The 18,365-nt window shown below is 32.6% G+C and overlaps 2 protein-coding genes across 2 annotated transcripts in view; both read left to right on the plus strand.

The window, feature by feature from the left end:
- Nucleotides 1-8,601, plus strand: part of LOC143071019 (uncharacterized) — a 28,911-nt gene extending 20,310 nt beyond the window's left edge. Inside the window, exons 10-18 of the mRNA XM_076245108.1 lie at nt 1,701-1,763; nt 1,915-1,974; nt 2,525-3,750; nt 4,644-4,731; nt 5,147-5,197; nt 6,145-6,324; nt 7,380-7,576; nt 7,903-8,050; nt 8,345-8,601. Of these exons, the coding sequence (XP_076101223.1) occupies nt 1,701-1,763; nt 1,915-1,974; nt 2,525-3,750; nt 4,644-4,731; nt 5,147-5,197; nt 6,145-6,324; nt 7,380-7,576; nt 7,903-8,050; nt 8,345-8,424 (2,093 nt within the window). The 3' untranslated portion in view covers nt 8,425-8,601. The remainder of the gene's footprint in view (nt 1-1,700; nt 1,764-1,914; nt 1,975-2,524; nt 3,751-4,643; nt 4,732-5,146; nt 5,198-6,144; nt 6,325-7,379; nt 7,577-7,902; nt 8,051-8,344) is intronic.
- Nucleotides 8,602-12,479: 3,878 nt separating this feature from the next.
- On the plus strand, nt 12,480-17,762 carry LOC143070581 (uncharacterized). The gene is made up of 5 exons (XM_076244826.1): nt 12,480-12,522; nt 13,757-13,849; nt 15,092-15,484; nt 16,552-16,605; nt 17,689-17,762. The coding sequence occupies exons 2-5, from the start codon at nt 13,759-13,761 to the stop codon at nt 17,700-17,702; spliced, it is 552 nt and encodes a 183-aa protein (XP_076100941.1). The 5' UTR covers nt 12,480-12,522; nt 13,757-13,758; the 3' UTR covers nt 17,703-17,762.
- The last annotated feature ends 603 nt before the right edge of the window (nt 17,763-18,365 follow it).

Raw genomic sequence — 18,365 nt, forward strand, 5'->3', positions numbered from 1 at the left:
TTTAAATGTTTCTTAATTATTCATTTTAAAACCGAAAGATTATTTCGTTTATTGACTTGACAGTTTCACATTTGTACGTCATTTTTTTTACATTTAATTCCTTAATTTTTTTTATATTGGTTTCTCAATTGAAATATGCTTAGATCACATATTTTTGTACCATTAATTAAAGAATCGAATTCTTTTGTACAGCACAACGATCTTCGTATTAAAAATATTAAAAATGTACACGATCAACCCTTTAACAACCCTATAAAATTATAAAAAGAAGCATTAAATTTCATTCTTACAATTACATGTTGTTCAGTCGACAACCAAGAACTAAGAGTTATTCATACTTAAATTATTTAAGATAGTCATGGAGCGCATGTGAAGTCAAAGCTGTCAGTGTATTTCATTTGAGAAAAATAGGAGTATCTAGCGATTGTTGTTATCCAATCAAAATTACGGATTCTAATAAATGCCTTATAGGTAATTATTTATAGATATGACTGTTTGTTCAAATGATATTGTCGCACAAATTCATATTCGCTGTAAATACACATTCTTCGGTTATTATAATTCCTTCACAAAATTATTGGTTTTAGATTAAATAAAATTCATAATGATCTGCAGTATTTGGATTATTTATTAAATATTCAAATATCTTTTTAAATTATAATATTAAAGTTAAATATTTTGGTTTCGAATTTCATAATTATTTCATTAAAATACGACCAAAAGTTCGAAGTATATTAACTAGTAAAGAAGATTACAGCAATAAAAATTGGGATCTTTCTAAAACTCTTCATCTTCAAGTCTAGGAACACAAACGGTATGTATTATAATGCTTTTGTTTTTGTTTTTTTTTTTTTTTTTCGCTTTCAAACATATTGAGGCTAACAGTTTAAACAAAAGGACCTCTGGTCCAAAAAGAACAGAACGGTAGGTATATAGTTATATCATTAGTCTTACACATTAAAACAAGGTACTAGTCAGAAATTTTCCTTATGGAATTTAACAGCGAGTACAAATGTACAAGTTGACGCCTGACGTTTTTGTTTATTTAAATTGCGCTTCTGTGTTTCATTTTCTACCCCTAACATATATAAGGGAATGTGAAATCCATATATATTCATTATTTATCATATTATATTTACATTGTCACAAGCTTCAGAAAAGAGAGTTAACACCGGAGGGAAAATATGATACAAACCCAAACGAAAAAATATAAACGAGTCTAAATGAAAACTACGTTTAAACCTATGATTGCGTTGGATAAAAATAAATATATATTCTGAAACTGCTACATTTTGAAACAACGGTAGTCGATTTTCTTAGACATAGACCATTAAGATTAGAAGACACGATGTATAGTATATTCTGTATTTGTTCATGAAAGCTTTCGCCTTTTTGAAATAATAACATTTGCATTTGTTGCCAATAGCTATTGCAATTGCTGATAATAGCTTTTACATTTGTTGATTATAGCTTTTGCATTAGTTGATGCAATTGAATTGCATTTGCATTTTATGATAATTCCATTTACATTTGTTGATAATTCCATTTACATTTGTTGATAATAGCTTTTTCATTTGTTGATAGTAGTTTTTGCATTTGTTGATTAAAAACTTTTGTATTTGTTAATTATAGCTTTTGTGTTTGATTTTATCTATTTCCGTTGACCTTACTTGTTAGGCATGCTTATTTATTACAGATTTAAAAGCGAGTTATGAGGACAGCTTTGGTTTTGGTGGCCCTCTTTGGCGCTTGTCTTGGACAAGGTAAGCTAAATAACAAAACTATAAGGGAAAATTTACAAAGCTTTTGGGAAAATTATATAAAAAATAAAATATGCTAAATGCATTGTTCTTTACATAACAATACTACTGTGTCATGATTAATATTATGTTAAACAATAACTCATTTTTTCAGGTCGGGATAATCAAGGCACAGAATTCTTGTTTGGTTTTATGGATAATTTAATATTTGGTGGTAAGTAATGACCCTTCTTTCAAAGTATAACACTAGAGGTATCGGGGGAGAGTTGAGATCTCACATAAAATGTTTAACCCAACCGCATTTTTGCGCCTATCCAAAAATAGGAGCCTCTGGTCTTTGTGAGTCTTGTCTTTTTTTTTAGTTCATTTGTATGTTTTGGAGTTTAGTATGACGTCTATTTTCACTGAACTAGTAAACATTCTCATTTAAGGGGCAACTGAAGACCACCTCCAGGTGCGGGATTTTCTCGCTGCGTTGAAGGCCCACTGATGGCATTCGGCTGGTATCTGTTCTTTAGTCTGGTTGCTGTCTCTTTGACATATTCCCCAAATTAACTATACAATTATATCAAATATAGAGAATACGTAAAGAAAAATAAAAAAAAATCAACAATTACATTATTTATGTATATTCTGATGAAAATAATCAAAAAGAATAAAATTGATACAGTTGTAAAATTATATTCGTCATTTTTTACTTTTTACTAAAAAAACATTATAATTCAAATAGATCAGGTTCTTTTCATCTTTTTATCTCTTAAAAGGTACAAACGGAAATGACCTCGAGTTGTTTGTAACAACATCTTCAAACACACCTGTAGATGTAACTATTACCGCACCACTTTACTCACCCGGAACAACTCTTGGATCAACCACTGTCAGCAGAGGAAATATAGAAAAAATAAGTCTATCTTACAATCTGAGAGGGACTGGCGTTGAACTAAGCAACAAAGGAATTTTGATTGAGGCTACAGAAGAAATAACAGTGTTTGGAGTTAACAAGGAAACGTACTCTACCGATGGCTTCGTTGCTTTTCCCACCGATACACTTGGAACAGAATACATACTGATCACGTGGTCCTCCGATGGACAGTTTATGATCACTGGTGTAACCGATGGTACTACTGTGACTATTACACTTCCGACATTTGTTTCCACCACCTTATCAGTTAATTACAATGGGAACACATATTCCAACGGCGATTCGTTCACAGTTGTCCTTGATCGCTACCAGACATTTCACTGCTACCAAAGCAACGGTGACTTCACTGGAACAAGGATCGAATCGACGAATCCTGTAACAGTTTTTAGTGGTGCCAGAAAGGTTGGCGTCACTGATACCATGACAGGTAGCAGCTCTGACCATCTTGTAGAACAGATGATGGCAGTGGACACTTGGGGCAAAGACTTCGTCACCATAAGTACACCAGATAGAAACGTAGGTGATTACTTCAGAATAGTGGCAAGTGAAGATTCTACCACCGTTTCATTTGGCGGTACAACACATGGATCCATAAATGCACACGAATACATTGAACTGAATGTTGACACAGGGGATTATAAAACCATCACATCTGATAAAGCAGTCATGGTCGTTATGTTCGGAAAAACTGTTAGTAACCAGAATGGAGATGCACCTAATGGCGGTGATCCACAGATGACAGTTGTACCACCTCTTCCCCAATTTCCCTCTGACTATACATTTAGCACTGTAGAAACTCCTACTGGCGATTTCACAAATTATGCAGTGGTTGTCATAGATACGTCAAAAGCTTCCGATTTGATGGTAGATAATGTTGCGGCCAGTACAAGTTGGGCTTCTATCTCTGGATCAGCAAGTTTGGTTGCTGCAACGTTCGATATCACACCCGGTTCTCACTCAATCTTCAACAACGACCCTTCTTCAACTTTTATGTCCATAGCATTTGGCAATGCTCAGACCAACTCATATGCTTACGCATGTGGATTCAGACTTGCAACTATTAATGGGGTGAGATTTATCTTTATTAAACAATCAAAGGAGTAGGTCCGGTAAGGACCGATTTTGGCTTCAAATTTCAGGTTCATCTGACGAAAGATTTTGACCACTTTTTAAACACTCAAGTATCTATTTTATTTGAATTAATTAGTTTATGTGAAAGATTTTAACAGATTTAGTCATTAAAAACGATCCGATTCAAGCTCAAATATGAAAAATCTACCTAATATGCCGAAAATTGTCACTTTTCAGATGGTTTTTGGTAAAAATGAAAGTGGCCGCATCCGTGTTCATCCTCAACCTTTATATATGTTATGTATTATCATAAAATACAACTTACATTTCAATATTAAGGATGAACACGAATGCGGCCACTTTCTTTTTACACGAAAACCGTCTAAAATTTAACTAAAATGCTAGAATTATGAGGATTTCAGTAATTTAGCATGACTTAATGGTGCTAGCACCGGATATATGTGCATTGTATTGTCAAAAACAGCCCATATTTATGTAGCAGAAGCATTCTACTGTCCAATAAATAACTAAAGGTTTACATTTTAACAATTTTGTAAAACTGCTATATTTTGGGGCCAAAAAGGGGTCTTACTGAACCTACTCCTTTGAGACGTTGTTTAAATGTCTGTTTAATTATTTTTTGGTTTGGTTTTGATTAAATCCTCATACAATTAAGAATATTTCAGTTTGTATTCTGTTGAAAACATCTTCGTTTCCGAACTAGCTACAATGTATGTCATACACATTTGTCATAATGATCCAATTGTACGTCTTGCGCATGTGTAACATATTTTTTGTTTGCTGCTTACTTGATATATGAGATGTGTTCGGGAGTTTTGTTTGTCTCTTCCTTATTACATTTATCAAAAAGTTATTCTTTTATAATTCAGCCATGTAGCACCACATCGACAGTGGCTGGTGATATAGTGGATAACGATTGTGATGGATGGATTGACGAGGAAACTGACAATGGCATTGGTAAGTCATATATCTATTTTTTCTTTTAAATGCGATTTACTCATTCTTACTGTATGATACGAAAACAGTTTTTGAGATTATTGTTATGTCTTGTAAAATAGAAAAAGAAGAGATATAATGCATCTGCTGCAGCCAAGAGTGTACTTCTTTCTCAGTAATCAGTTTTGATATATTTGAGTTTTCGATTTTGTGTAGTTTTTTTTTCATAGTTTTGTATGTCTTTGTTTCAAGTTTTTCTTTCAGTCATTGTCTGTTGTTGCTTAAAGATTACTTAAAAGTAAGGAACTATAGACACTTATTTAAGATACATTTTCATTGAAGTATGTGTAATATAGAATTAACCTCTTCCATTCCAATGTAGGTGCATGGATAACAATTCTACATTAACATCTAAAATTGTATCATTTAATTATAGATGATGATGGTGATGGATTAATAGATGAAGATTTAGCAACTGCTCCACGAGGTGAGTCTTATTTAATTGATTGATTGTTTGTTGCTTCTTGTCCAGTGGCAAATATTTCATGCATGTTCAGGACGATAGTTTTATTTGATGTCAGAGCCGTATAATAATAATATTTTTTGTTATTTATAAAGATAAAAGCAGCTGATTTTTACAGTTAGCTATGTGTTGTGATATTAAAAGCACAACCACAGGTTACATGTTATCCCCAGCATGTGCTTAATGTGTCAGTCCCAAATCAGGAGCCTGTAATTCAGTGGACTTATTATTTATCAAATTAATTCGTGTCTGTCGTATTGTTTTTTTTTTTTTTTAATTGAATTACTATAATTTAACCCTTTACTACTCTCATTATAATCGTTTCACAATATAATTCATGACAGGCCTTTTATAGCTAAATAACGGTATTTGTTTAACTCGCTGTATGTTCACACTGTTTTGGTGTAGCTAGGTCGTATATGGAAATATACAAATAAGAAGATGTGGTATGATTGCCAATAAGACATCTCTCCACAAGAGAAAAATGACAAAAGGACACAAAAATTAACAACTATATATATATGCGTTTTTATCGATAAAAATGACACAAAAATTAACAACTATATGTGTTTTTATATATCGATCATTGACCTTGCTTGCTGCCATTGGTAGCCTTTTACTCGTTTTAGAGAGAAATTCACTTTTCGCTATAGGATCATTATGGTTTTGGGTGGTTCCTTGCTGCTAAATCTAGTTTTTTTATTTTTATTTTGTGTTGGGGAATTATTACATGCAATACATACTGTGTCAAGACTAGATACACTCCTGTAACTATTCTTTGTCGAAATAACTGCATTCTGGTTGTGTCAGGCTACAACTGCCTTAGAAATGTGTTGATCAGATGGATTTAATCTACCATTACTTAATAAAACATGTTATTTCGTTCAATGGATTTTTGTATTTTATTTAAGTTAATGGAGACTGGGCAGATTGGAGTACTTGGAGCGCATGCTCATTGACATGTGATTCTGGTTCCGGAAGCCAATCTCGATCAAGAACATGCACAAATCCGGCACCAGCTAATAATGGATTAGATTGTTCTGGTGACTCGACAGAGACGCAGTCTTGTTCTTCAGCAGTACCGTGTCCAAGTAGGTATTCTATACTTTGTTTGAAAAGGAATTCTGTCGATATTAAATAACCAAAGTTAAACATACTCTAAATTTGAAACTGAAAACCCTGAATATTAAAATTTGTCATGTTACATTTTAGACTGTAAGACCAAAAATAAGTCAATCGTGTATATGAATAAATACACTAAAAATAAACCACCGGGTTAGAAAAATTAGCTTGTTATTTGCTTTTTTGTAAGCAGACATTCAAAAGATGGTAATTTATGACAAAAAACATGTTTTAACTCATTCGTCAATGAATTCTCCTTTCAATACAATTAACAATAGACTCATCCACTTCATATCATCTTTCCGTGGAATATTTAAGATACAAACATCATGCCAAGAATAAAGATTAAATTGTAGACCTCACCACGAGGGTATAAAAGTGTTGAATTGAAAAGAAAAACACTCCAAAAGAATGTTTTCAAAGTGCAATATGCATTTCAGTTAGATGGAAAGTCAATATGTCTAAAAAGTCAGGTCAAAATACATACCTAGTCATATACGAGGGTCGTAATGGGGGTACCTTCATGATGAATAACGGTAAAAATTCTTGCCAAATTACGTTAACGGTAATTTTTGGTGTATGACAATAAAATGTACATTCCATTCTCAATTTTACTTTCTTTTAGAAGATAAAAATATCGACTGCATTTTTCAAACATATTTTCCAAAAATGACGGTAACGATGATTATTTGAGACCTCTAACACGATAAGGATTTTTTCACGAATCACGGTAAAATTTTACACAGTGAATTTGACGCTAACGGAAGCCGAAAATGACTGTTTGACGCCTGGCGTTATAGGGCATTACTATAAAATATATCATAACAAATACTATAAGAAATTATAGTTGTATTCATAGTCATAACTTTGTTACATCGACTAGTTTTTCTTATCAGCTAGGCTATTTCTACCCTCATATACGCAGTAACATAAATTAATCGAACATACATACGTAATTGATCATACAACTTTCTTCGAATTGCTTTTTTGAGATTGTATATTTCAATAATTATCGTGATTACAGTTGATGGAAACTGGGGATCGTGGACTGGATGGTCTGACTGTATCGTGTCATGTGGAACTGGTGAAATCAACCGAACACGTGAGTGTGACAATCCAGCTCCTCAATATGGCGGCGCAAACTGTACTGGAACTGCTATAGAAACTGACAGCTGCTGGAATGGAACTTGTTATCCGTCAGTTATTGGAAATATTGATAGGGTATGTTATAAGTTATAATCTAGACAAAAAAAAACTTAAATTAGAAAATTGTATCAAAAGAGAAAAGAGAGAAAAAATTATGAAATAAGCATTCAATTCTAAATATAACATTTGTATGCTACCACTGTGAAATGACGAGTTTTGTCAAATATTGTATTTGAATGTTTCCTATGCATTGCTGTGACGGTGTAACGAGAACGACGCGCTATCATGAATGCTACAATATGCTCTAAATGGTTGTCATCCAATCAAAAGTATAATTTTTTTCCGGCATGAAGCATATATGTAATGTAATTATATTGTCATACATAACTATTTTATTGTAGAATTGTTCTTGGACATGGTTTGGATGTAAAGATGGTGCCATTACATGTATAGATTTCTCCTTCCGGTGTGATGGATCCGAGGACTGTGATGATGGCAGCGATGAGTCAGCAGAAATTGCAGGATGTCCAACACAGTGTAACGGAGCAGGTATGTGTATAAGATATATGTAGTATGAATCTCTAGAAAATACGACTTGTGTTGCTATATTTATAATTAAAAATCTTGTTTTTTAATGGATAATGACAAGTACTACAATCCTACCCATTTATTATTTTTTTCAAACTAGTGAAACATATTTAAAAGTACATAAATATAATATAAAGAAAATGAAAAAGGAGACCATACAAAAATATTAATTGCCATCACTACACCCCCCTCCCACACACACACAACGAATAAACTTATGACTTATAACAATTACTGTTAATTTTATTTTTTCAGGCGAATTGAAGCTCTCAACCATGTTGGCAGGTACACTGTTAATGTTGCTGATAACGCTTAGTTTCAACAGCCGAATATAAAAATGCATCTGACGACGGCTACACGTGACAGCCGAAGATGATTGAATTGAGGATGTTAAGGAATTTCAGCAGTTACTAATTTTTTGTAAATATATGTTGCGTATCCACTTGAGATTAATTGGATTTTTTAAACGTATTGTCATTTTTAAAATGAATAAAGTACATCTTTCTTTTCAATGTGTTTACTAAAAAAATCTACTTATTCAACAATTTCATCCAATAAAGCCTAGTGTACAATTGTTCTCATCCTAGTCCTTTGGTCTCGGATGAATCGCTTGATCGTTGGAAATCATACCACCTTTCGCTTTCTAAAATATGTGGTACTGTATAGCGGGTTATTTTCTCGGGTGTAAAATATCGCGATTTTCATTGATATACAAGATATTTTGGAGGCTATTATTTTGGCGGATTCAAAACTTTATCAATACCTTTGCATGTGCACTTTTAAATTGGCGGAATTTATTTTGGCGATTTTGTTCTATCCGCGAAAATAAGCGAAAATTTATACCCCGCGTAAATAACCCGCTATACGGTATACATAGTGACGTGAGAGTCCGTCCTACATTTGGTTATAGTTAGTCCGTTCGTTCGTTCTTGTCTGACACACACATATATATAAAACTGCTCTCTTGTACTGCTAAGCAGAATTTTGTGAAAGTTTCATAGAATCTTAGCCTTTGGTGTACCTTCAATCAGGAACCATTTGTTCAGTGGTTGTCGTTTGTTGATGTTGTTCTAAATTGTTTCACGTTTCAAATAGTACACTCATTTTCCAGTTGCAGTCTCAGTGGCTTTGTATGTAATGACTATCTGTTGTACCTGACTCCGATTGCTAATCTATACTGTATATATATATATAAACAACATTGTTGGGTTGATGTTTAGACGAGTTGTATATTCATTATGTACACAGCCATGTATCACCATCATTGATGGCGATCCGATGGATACATCTGTTGTAGGGTTGTCACTGACTCAGACGTACTTATAAATATAATTATTTTCTGTGACTGTATCTTACATTCATTTGTAGGATCCTTTACTATAGATAATTTAGCTGATCTGTAACAATAACATCTTCATGCCTTATATATCATGTACTGCAGTACGCCGCTAGATTAAAACTGACGTGGAAAGGTAACACACGGCCAGCAAAAGCTCATTTTTTGAGAGCCCAGGTGGTCGTGTGGTCTAGCGGGACGGCTGCAGTGCAGGCGATTTGGTGTCACGATATCACAGTAGCATGGGTTCGAATCCCGGCGAGGGAAGAACCAAAAATTTGCGAAAGCAAATTTACAGAACCCAACAATGTTAGATCTGTAAATTTGCTTTCGCAAATTTTTGGTTCTTCCCTCGCCGGGATTCGAACCCATGCTACTGTGATATCGAAGCAAATTTACAGAACCCAACAATGTTAGATCTGTAAATTTGCTTTCGCAAATTTTTGGTTCTTCCCTCGCCGGGATTCGAACCCATGCTACTGTGATATCGTGACACCAAATCGCCTGCACTGCAGCCGTCCCGCTAGACCACACGACCACCTGGGCTCTCATAAAAAGAGCTTTCGCTGGCCGTGTGTTACTTATATATATATCAAAAATTAGATGTGGTATGATTGCCCATGAGATAACTCTCCATAAGAGAACAAAAGACACAGAAATTTACAACTATTATGATATAAGTCACCGTATGGTGTTCGACAATAACCAAAGCCCATACCACATAGTCAAATAGAAGAATGACAAATGTAAAACAATTCAAACGAGAAAACTAACGGCCTAATTTATGTACAAAAAAAGAACGAAAAACAAATATGTAACACATCAACAAACGAAAACAACTGAATGAGAGGCGATAGCAACCAAGATCCATTTCAAATAAGCTCATAAAATTTAAGAGCGGAGTTCTTAAACCACCTGCAATAATAGAAAAGTATTTCAGCTACTTCCTTTCAAAAAATCAACTAACCGTTACCCTACGGTATTAAATTTTATCTTTTTTGCATGAGAATGCCGACCATATAGAAGGCACCAATACCTAGTAATACGGTCTACGATTAACTGAAATTTTCCGTAATATACCTTCTTACTTGTGGAATTTTCGTTCATTTTTATTGCCAATCCAACCACCTTTACAGTTTGTACGAGGGTGTGTCTTTCAAACCTAAGAAATGAAGTTCCGAGAATCAGAGACAATACCCACCAGACATAAGAGACCAGAACAAAAGACTGGAGTGAAATATCTTGTGTTCCTTATTGTTGGAGGGCTTAAATGCTGGATATTGAAAAAAGTCATAAGGGTCAAATTAACATTGATTTGACGATTTTCAAAACAACCAAGTAGAAAATAAACAATAATTAGAATTGAAAAAAGTAAAATAACAAAAATACTGAGCTCGGTAAGTCCCTAACAATCTTATATTTTGATATGCATAATTAGAAATATCTTATATGTAGATCCAACAAACATACTATACATGTAAAACAAACAATCTGCATAATGCTTACATCAATCCGATTGTCGTTTCTCCTGTTGTTAATATATTGTTACTGTTTAGCATGTTTCATAAAAACTATTCAACTTTTTGTTATTTGTTTTTCTGATACTTTGTTCTTGAAAACTCAATAAAACAGAATCGAATATGTTTTTGTCCTCATAACTATTTGTTTTCATTGAATAAGCGTTCTGCTTTTCGTTGTCCGTGTCCATCTCGTCTAAATGATGTAGTCTTTGTGAAAATTTTAGATATTAACAAGAAAATCATAAGCTGAAGACGGACAAACATAAATTAAAGGCAACAGTAGTATCCCGCTGTTCGAGACTCATAAATCGATTGAGAAAAACAAATCCGGACTTAAACTGAGGGAAACACATCAAATATAAGGTGTCAGACCACCAATTAAAAATCCCTATCTGTTCAACCAAATTTTGCAATTTTCACAGCTTTCTAAATATTTTACCTTAAGTTTAACTTCAAGGAAACCAGGTATATCCTGAATTGTACATGTATCACCATCCTACATGCCAATTTTCAACCAATGTTTAAAGTCTTGTAACAAATTTCTGATTTTGAAAAGACAGGTACTACCAAAATAACTCCCGGTTTTCTGGAAATCTTAAATTAGTGTACTATGTAGCGCATTAATCCTGAATTTTTAATGCAAACTCATAGACAAGTGAATTTTGGCTCAAAATGGTCTAAATATATTTCCCTTTCACCAAAAGTTTCATTTCTGCAAATTTGTTGGTTAGTTTAAGTAAACAATGACATCAAAAGCACTATTTTGTGTCAAAGTACGTTCTAAATTGGAGGGAGTAATTGGTGGTCTGACACCATAAGAGAACTACGACACCACAGAAACGAACTATAATAATATAACAATGGCCACTTCCCTGACTTGGTACAGGACATTTTAAGAAAAAATGGTTGGCATTTCCTGACTTGGTACCGGACATTTTAAGAAAAAAAAACGCGATCATACAAACAAAAAAGTATTCACAAAACATTCACGGAAAACAAAATTGAATAACACAAGCTGTACTGATAACATCGAGGCAGACTGGGGTGATAAGTAGGTGACTTATGCAACCACATCAATCTGGCTATAGGTTAACAATATTCAAGATCTATTGTAGCTAATATACGTTTTCCTCATCGTTGAATTTAGGACAATGACCTATAGTTGTTTACGCCCTTTTCCTGTGGTATGATCTTTGATAGAGCAATTTATATTTGGTCTTGAACAAACCCATTCCAGAAGCACATGTCGTTTCTAGGAAGTCTAAATTACATGTTCGTATTATCATAATATAGGAAATGTAATGTTAAAATTAGTAAAAACATGTAAAAAACGACAAATAAATCAGAAAGTTTAATATTTGTCAATTAAATAACTTCTCAAGCAGAAGTAAATATTTATATTGTGGTTCAAATGCATGTAAAACATGACATTAACAATTGCGTGTAATTGTTTAGGTGACGGTTAGTGCCGGTGAATAATAATAGAAAACACGCACGCGCAATGATATAAAAATGACGAACAAAGGTGCTGTTTGCATATTCTCATTCCAGTTAACCAGACATCAAAGGAAAAACAAGTAAGATCTGTTATAGCCAAAATAATCTGTAATTTTAATTAAAATTTAATTCGACCAAACTATTGCAATTATTTGGATATTTAATGAAAAAAACATATTTTCAATATTAAATCTTTATATAAAAAATATACATAATTCCACAACCATGGTTTTATTTTAGTATTTAGTATTTTTCTTTCTAAATACTCATTTGTCTAATTTATACTTGTGAATGAAATATTTTTTAATAAATCCTCGCGGTGAAAGAAAATGCAACTCTTCCCAAATAAGCACTAATTAAGGTGCATAGTCAAGGACTTTACAGATTTTATTCTACATATAAGAAAAGCAAAAACTTGTTTTGAAAATTGAAAAAAAGTTATCACCATATTGATTTAAAAATCCTTATTTATAAGAAAAGTATGACAAATTTATTGCATTTCTCCTTTTAATATGATAATTCCAGTAAAAAAAAATATCCGATCATTTGCGGTCAATTTTTACCATAGATGATGGGATGCTCGCATAGTTTTTGAAAAAGTTATTTGTTGAGTTCTCATATAGCATGTGATCGACAGGAGAAGAGTGCTTCAAGTTGTTATACTTATGTGAAACACTTAATGCAAAACAATTTCCACTTGAGAAAATACCTGTACAAAGTCAGGAATATGACAGTTGTTATTCATTCATTTGATGTGTTTGAGCTTACGATAAAGCAATTTGATAAGGGACTTTCAGTTTTGAATTTTTCCTCGGATTTCAGTATTTTTGTGATTTTACTTTTTAACTATGTTGTTTCTAAGCCTTTAAGAAGACTGTCGTGAATGCGTACGTGGATAAGAGTGTGAGATACATTATATCTTATTGAAAAAGAATGTTGCAATCCCATTTGTTATTAACTCTAGTGTAAATAACACCCATCTCATTTCAACATAGGATAAAGTTTTGACAAATCTTCGGAAAAAAAAAACTTTTGCCAATTGTTTTTTAAAGTCACCAAATATGCCAAAATTCTACAAACCGGTTTATAAAAATTAGTAAAGGAACGCGGTAACACAAATAAATTCGTTACTTTGCTGATATCAGGGGTGAACATAATTTTACACCGTCACCATATAAACCCTAATTACTTACTACATCTGACTATGATCCCAAAAATGACATTTATTGTAAAATTTCGACATTCTAAAAATAAAAGAGTGCTGAAAACTTTCCTTCAAGATTCAAAACTGTAATAAAACTTTATTTATTTTAGGCATGATGGTGAAGTGTTGTATTACTTGTTTCGCTCTTTTGCTAACAATTTCTCTTACTCATGCTACTGGTTTATTAGGAGGCAGTGGAAGAGGTATGTCATACTTATTTCATAACTTAAAACAACACATTGTATCTCTCAATGATGCTCAGTAATCTTGTTTTTGAAAGGTAGGTCCGGTAAGGCCTGATTTTGGCCTCAATTTTCAAGTTCATCTTACGAAAAATTTTAGACGCTTTTTAAACACTTGAGTGACTATTTCAATTAATTCAATTAGTTTATGGGAAAAATTTTAACTGATTACGTCATTAAAAACGCTCCGATTCAAGCTACAATATGTAAAATCTATCAAATATGCCAAAAATCGTCACTTTTCAGATGGTTTTTGTCAAAAATGGAGGTGGCCGCATCCGTGTTCATCCTCAACCTTTATATATATTATGTATTATCATAAAATGCAACTTACATTTCAATATTATGGATGAACACGAATGCGGCCACTTTCATTTCAGACGGAAACCGTCTAAAATTTAACTAAAATGATCAAATTGTGAAGATTTCAGTAACTTAGCACGACTTAATGATGCTTGTACTCGATATATGTGCATTGTATTGTCAAAAACAGCCCATATTTATGTAGCAGAAGCATTCTACTTTTCAATTAACATCTTAACGATTACATATTCACAATTTTCTAAAACTGCTATATTTTGGGGCCAAAAATGGGTCTTACTGAACCTACTCCTTTATAAAAATTAATGTAAATACATGTAACTTTGTTATCCTGCAATAGACCATTTTACTTTACAAACACAGTTTTACTGATAACAAAAAGCTATAAGCGTTAAAAGTCTCCTTGTATCCTGCTTCTGTTGCTAGTGTACAATTATATTTGAATTACTATTTATATCACAGTTCAGTTTGGGATCATCATTCCGGTCCGCGATTAAGTCATCCAGATTTAATTGAAAAGAATTTAATGATTTAATTTAGAATCGAAAATAATAATTATACAATTAAGCTCAGTGTTAAATTACAGGATAAAAATATTATGTGTACATTGTAGGAAATAGAAAACTTATTCGGACTCACTAAGAAAGAGAAGAAAAGCTCGGCGAGCCTCGGTCTTTCCTCTGTTTAAAGGTCGTCAAATAAATTTATATAATCATACAATGTACGGCATTTATTTTTATAATGTGTGTGAACTTTCTTTACAATCGCACCTTTTATACTTATATAATCATTTACTAGTAGTTGATATTTGATTATTTTTAAGAATATTGCAGATGCTAAAATATTATACTAGTACACTCAGTATATTTTTTGATATTGCAGTCGCTGGTCTAGGAGGTGGATTTGCACGTGGTAACTTGGGTCTAAATCTTATCGGGGATAGTGGAATATCCGGTTCTATTATTAGAAGTGCAGACGGTCGATCAATAAGTCTCACTCTCAGTCTATACATCAGATTAATGTATTATGTTTCCGCTCTTGAAAAAGTTTGTTACGATGGTATCTTAGGAGGAAGGTTGCCTAGGGGACTAATCAATAATCTTGGTTATGGATTTAATGGTCAATTTGGTGGTGGAATTGCCGGAGGGTTTGGAGGTCTTGGTTTGGGAGGCAGAACTGGTGCATTTACAGGAAGTTTAGGTGGAGGAATTTCTGGTGGATTCGGCAGTGGGTTTGCTGGAGGAGCTAGTGGATTTGGCAGTTCTAGTCTCTCTGGTAAATATAGAAAATAATTCTTCAGTAAAATGGCATAAGTGTCAAAAGATCCCATAATCATATTGATGATTTACATACCTATAAACCTCTTGTCTCTAGTTAAGAAAGTATACTTACATGCATTGCAAGCATAGACTCCGATTGAACCGATTCAAATGAAATAGTGGTTATTAATAGAAAAAACAAATAATTGTGAATATTAATTATGAAAGCGAATACTGTATTATTTTCCCTGAATTATAGCACATACGAATTGTCCTTCCACGTAAAATAAATAAGTGTTTTTGTGCTCTAACGAGATGGTGTCTTATAACAAAGTAAAATCACAAAAAATACTGAACTCTGAAGAAAATTCAAAACGGAAAGTCCCTTATCAAATAGCAAAATTAATCAAATGAATGGACAACAACGTTTATCATATATAATTATAGAAAATGATGGTATGATTGTACTCTATGATAAAGCTAAATTGTACATATATTTATTCATTAAATTTGAAGAATTGCCGTAGCCGTGTGATATCACTTTTGTTATCAACTGCTTCCGGTTTATATCAACGGCTTCCGTTTTATACCATCTGTATCAGGTTATTATCGCATGCCTTTCTGTAACGTTATCGCGTGACATGTCGATGTCATTCTACAAATTCCAGAAAATACACATCAATGGTACATTTCTTGTGAAAAACTTAACTAAGGAGAATAAAATAAAACTCCAAATATTAGGAAACAGGAAAATATATAATTATTGAAAAATAGATATTATAAATGCATTTTTCAAAGTTTTATAAAAGTTCTTGTCTGTATGTCTTCTATTGAAGTATATGATAAAAATAACATAGCACGTCATTTTTCATATCAGAACCCTTATCAGCCCATGGTTAAAATCATCCCTCTAGTCTGTCGGTTCTTGAGCTGATATCATGAACTAGGGCTGATAAGGGGTCTGATATGAAAAATGTCATGTTATAATCTATATTTAACACAAACATGCATATATAATATTATCATTATTGTATAAGTATCCCCTCTAATATAATTAAGACTAAACGAGTGTGCCTTTTACAGGTTCCCTTCAAGGAAGTGTAAGCGCTGGACTAGGTGGTAGACCAATAGGAAAAGGTAAAATTATGAACAATTGATTTAGTATTTTTTGTTATTTTGGAGATTTATTCTTGATATTAGTTTTGAATAAACTGCTACGATAAAATAAATTTCGGAAAGTCAGTCTTAAGTTTTAGATAAAAGAGGGACAAAAGATACCAGAGGGACAGTCAAACTCATAAATCGAAAATAAACTGACAACGCCATGGCTAAAAATTAAAAAGACAGACAAACAATAGTACAGATGACACAACATAGAAAACTAAAGAATAAACAACACGAACCCCACCAAAAACTAGGGGTGATCTCAGATGCTCTGAAATGGTAAGCAGATCCTGCTCCAAATGTGGCACCCGTCTTGTTGCTTATGTGATAACAAATCCGGTAAATAGTCCAATTCGGTAGTTAAAATTTATGAAAGGGAAGGGATTGTAGTTATGACGTAAGGAACATATTCGATATCATTTGTGAAACGGTTATTCCATAACGGTCAACCAACTCGTGATGGCGTCCGTAACATTTACGAAGTGAGGATTTTAACTTCACCATTTGGAACTCTTGATTTAATAGCTTCCTTGTGAGCATCAACCCTCTATCAAGAAAATCATGATAGGAAATTCAACCACGGGAATATCGTATCGTATCGTATCAATTGGGAGATATGTACACCATATGCGGGTGTTGCTACTTAGAAATGGAAAGGTCACAATTATAAACTGCTACATAATACAGATATTTTAAGGGGAAAGCAAAAATATTAATATGATAGCTTTCTATAAGAAAACTATTTTAACCCTCGACTTTCACTTAGATAAAGTATTTAATTGATAATTCATCCTGTTGTACAAATATTTCAAATGATTGAATTGAATATGAACTAAATATACTATATTCATTTTTAATACTTTCAAATAACTTTTGCTACGATTAAAATGTTGTATTATTATTATTATTATTATTATTATTATTATTATTATTATTATTATTATTATTATTATTATTATTATTATTATCATTTATGTAGCGTAAACGGGAAAGTAACTTGGTATTTACTTCACATATGTTTATTTGTTGCTTTACATGAATCATTTCTTTTTACAGCTGCTACTTATTAAGTATGTATTCACCAGACGACAACATTTGTTGAACATATATTGTACCCTTACATTTTTTTTATCTTCGTGGTGATTGTTATATCTCATAAAATAAATTATAACAAACTCATATATCAAAACAGTGTGTTTGATTTCCGTTTATATAGTTCAGACTATATGTATACTATCGAAGACCTATTTTTAGAATATAATTGATCATACACGTATATACTGTATGAACAATGATTGCAATATCTTTTATTAAATTGATTTCATGTAAATTCAAATTTTAAACATCCAACTTTAAAGATAAAGAGGTGGGGAAATTAGGTCGAACTAATTAACATTAAGTGCAAATAAGTTTAATTCAGGTGTGTTAAACCCGATTCATATCTTCATAAAGTCTCACACAATGTGTACACGATTACAAATTCATTATAAATGTGATGCATTAAAGAGTTTAATAAAAATGTCGAACTCAAAGTTAAATCCAAAAACGGGAAGTCTATAAAAATGGCATTACTTTATGAAAAAAAAGGCGGAGGATACAAGAGGTTCATTCAAACTCATAAGGCAAAAAAAGCTGACAAGACCATGGCTTACAGTACAAAAAACACAAAACACAAAACACAATGTAGAAAGCTAAAGACTGAGCAAAACGAACCACACCAAAAACTTGGGTTG

This window comes from Mytilus galloprovincialis, chromosome 4, assembly GCF_965363235.1.
Source record: "Mytilus galloprovincialis chromosome 4, xbMytGall1.hap1.1, whole genome shotgun sequence".
In the NCBI taxonomy this organism is placed as follows: Eukaryota; Metazoa; Mollusca; class Bivalvia; order Mytilida; family Mytilidae; genus Mytilus; species Mytilus galloprovincialis.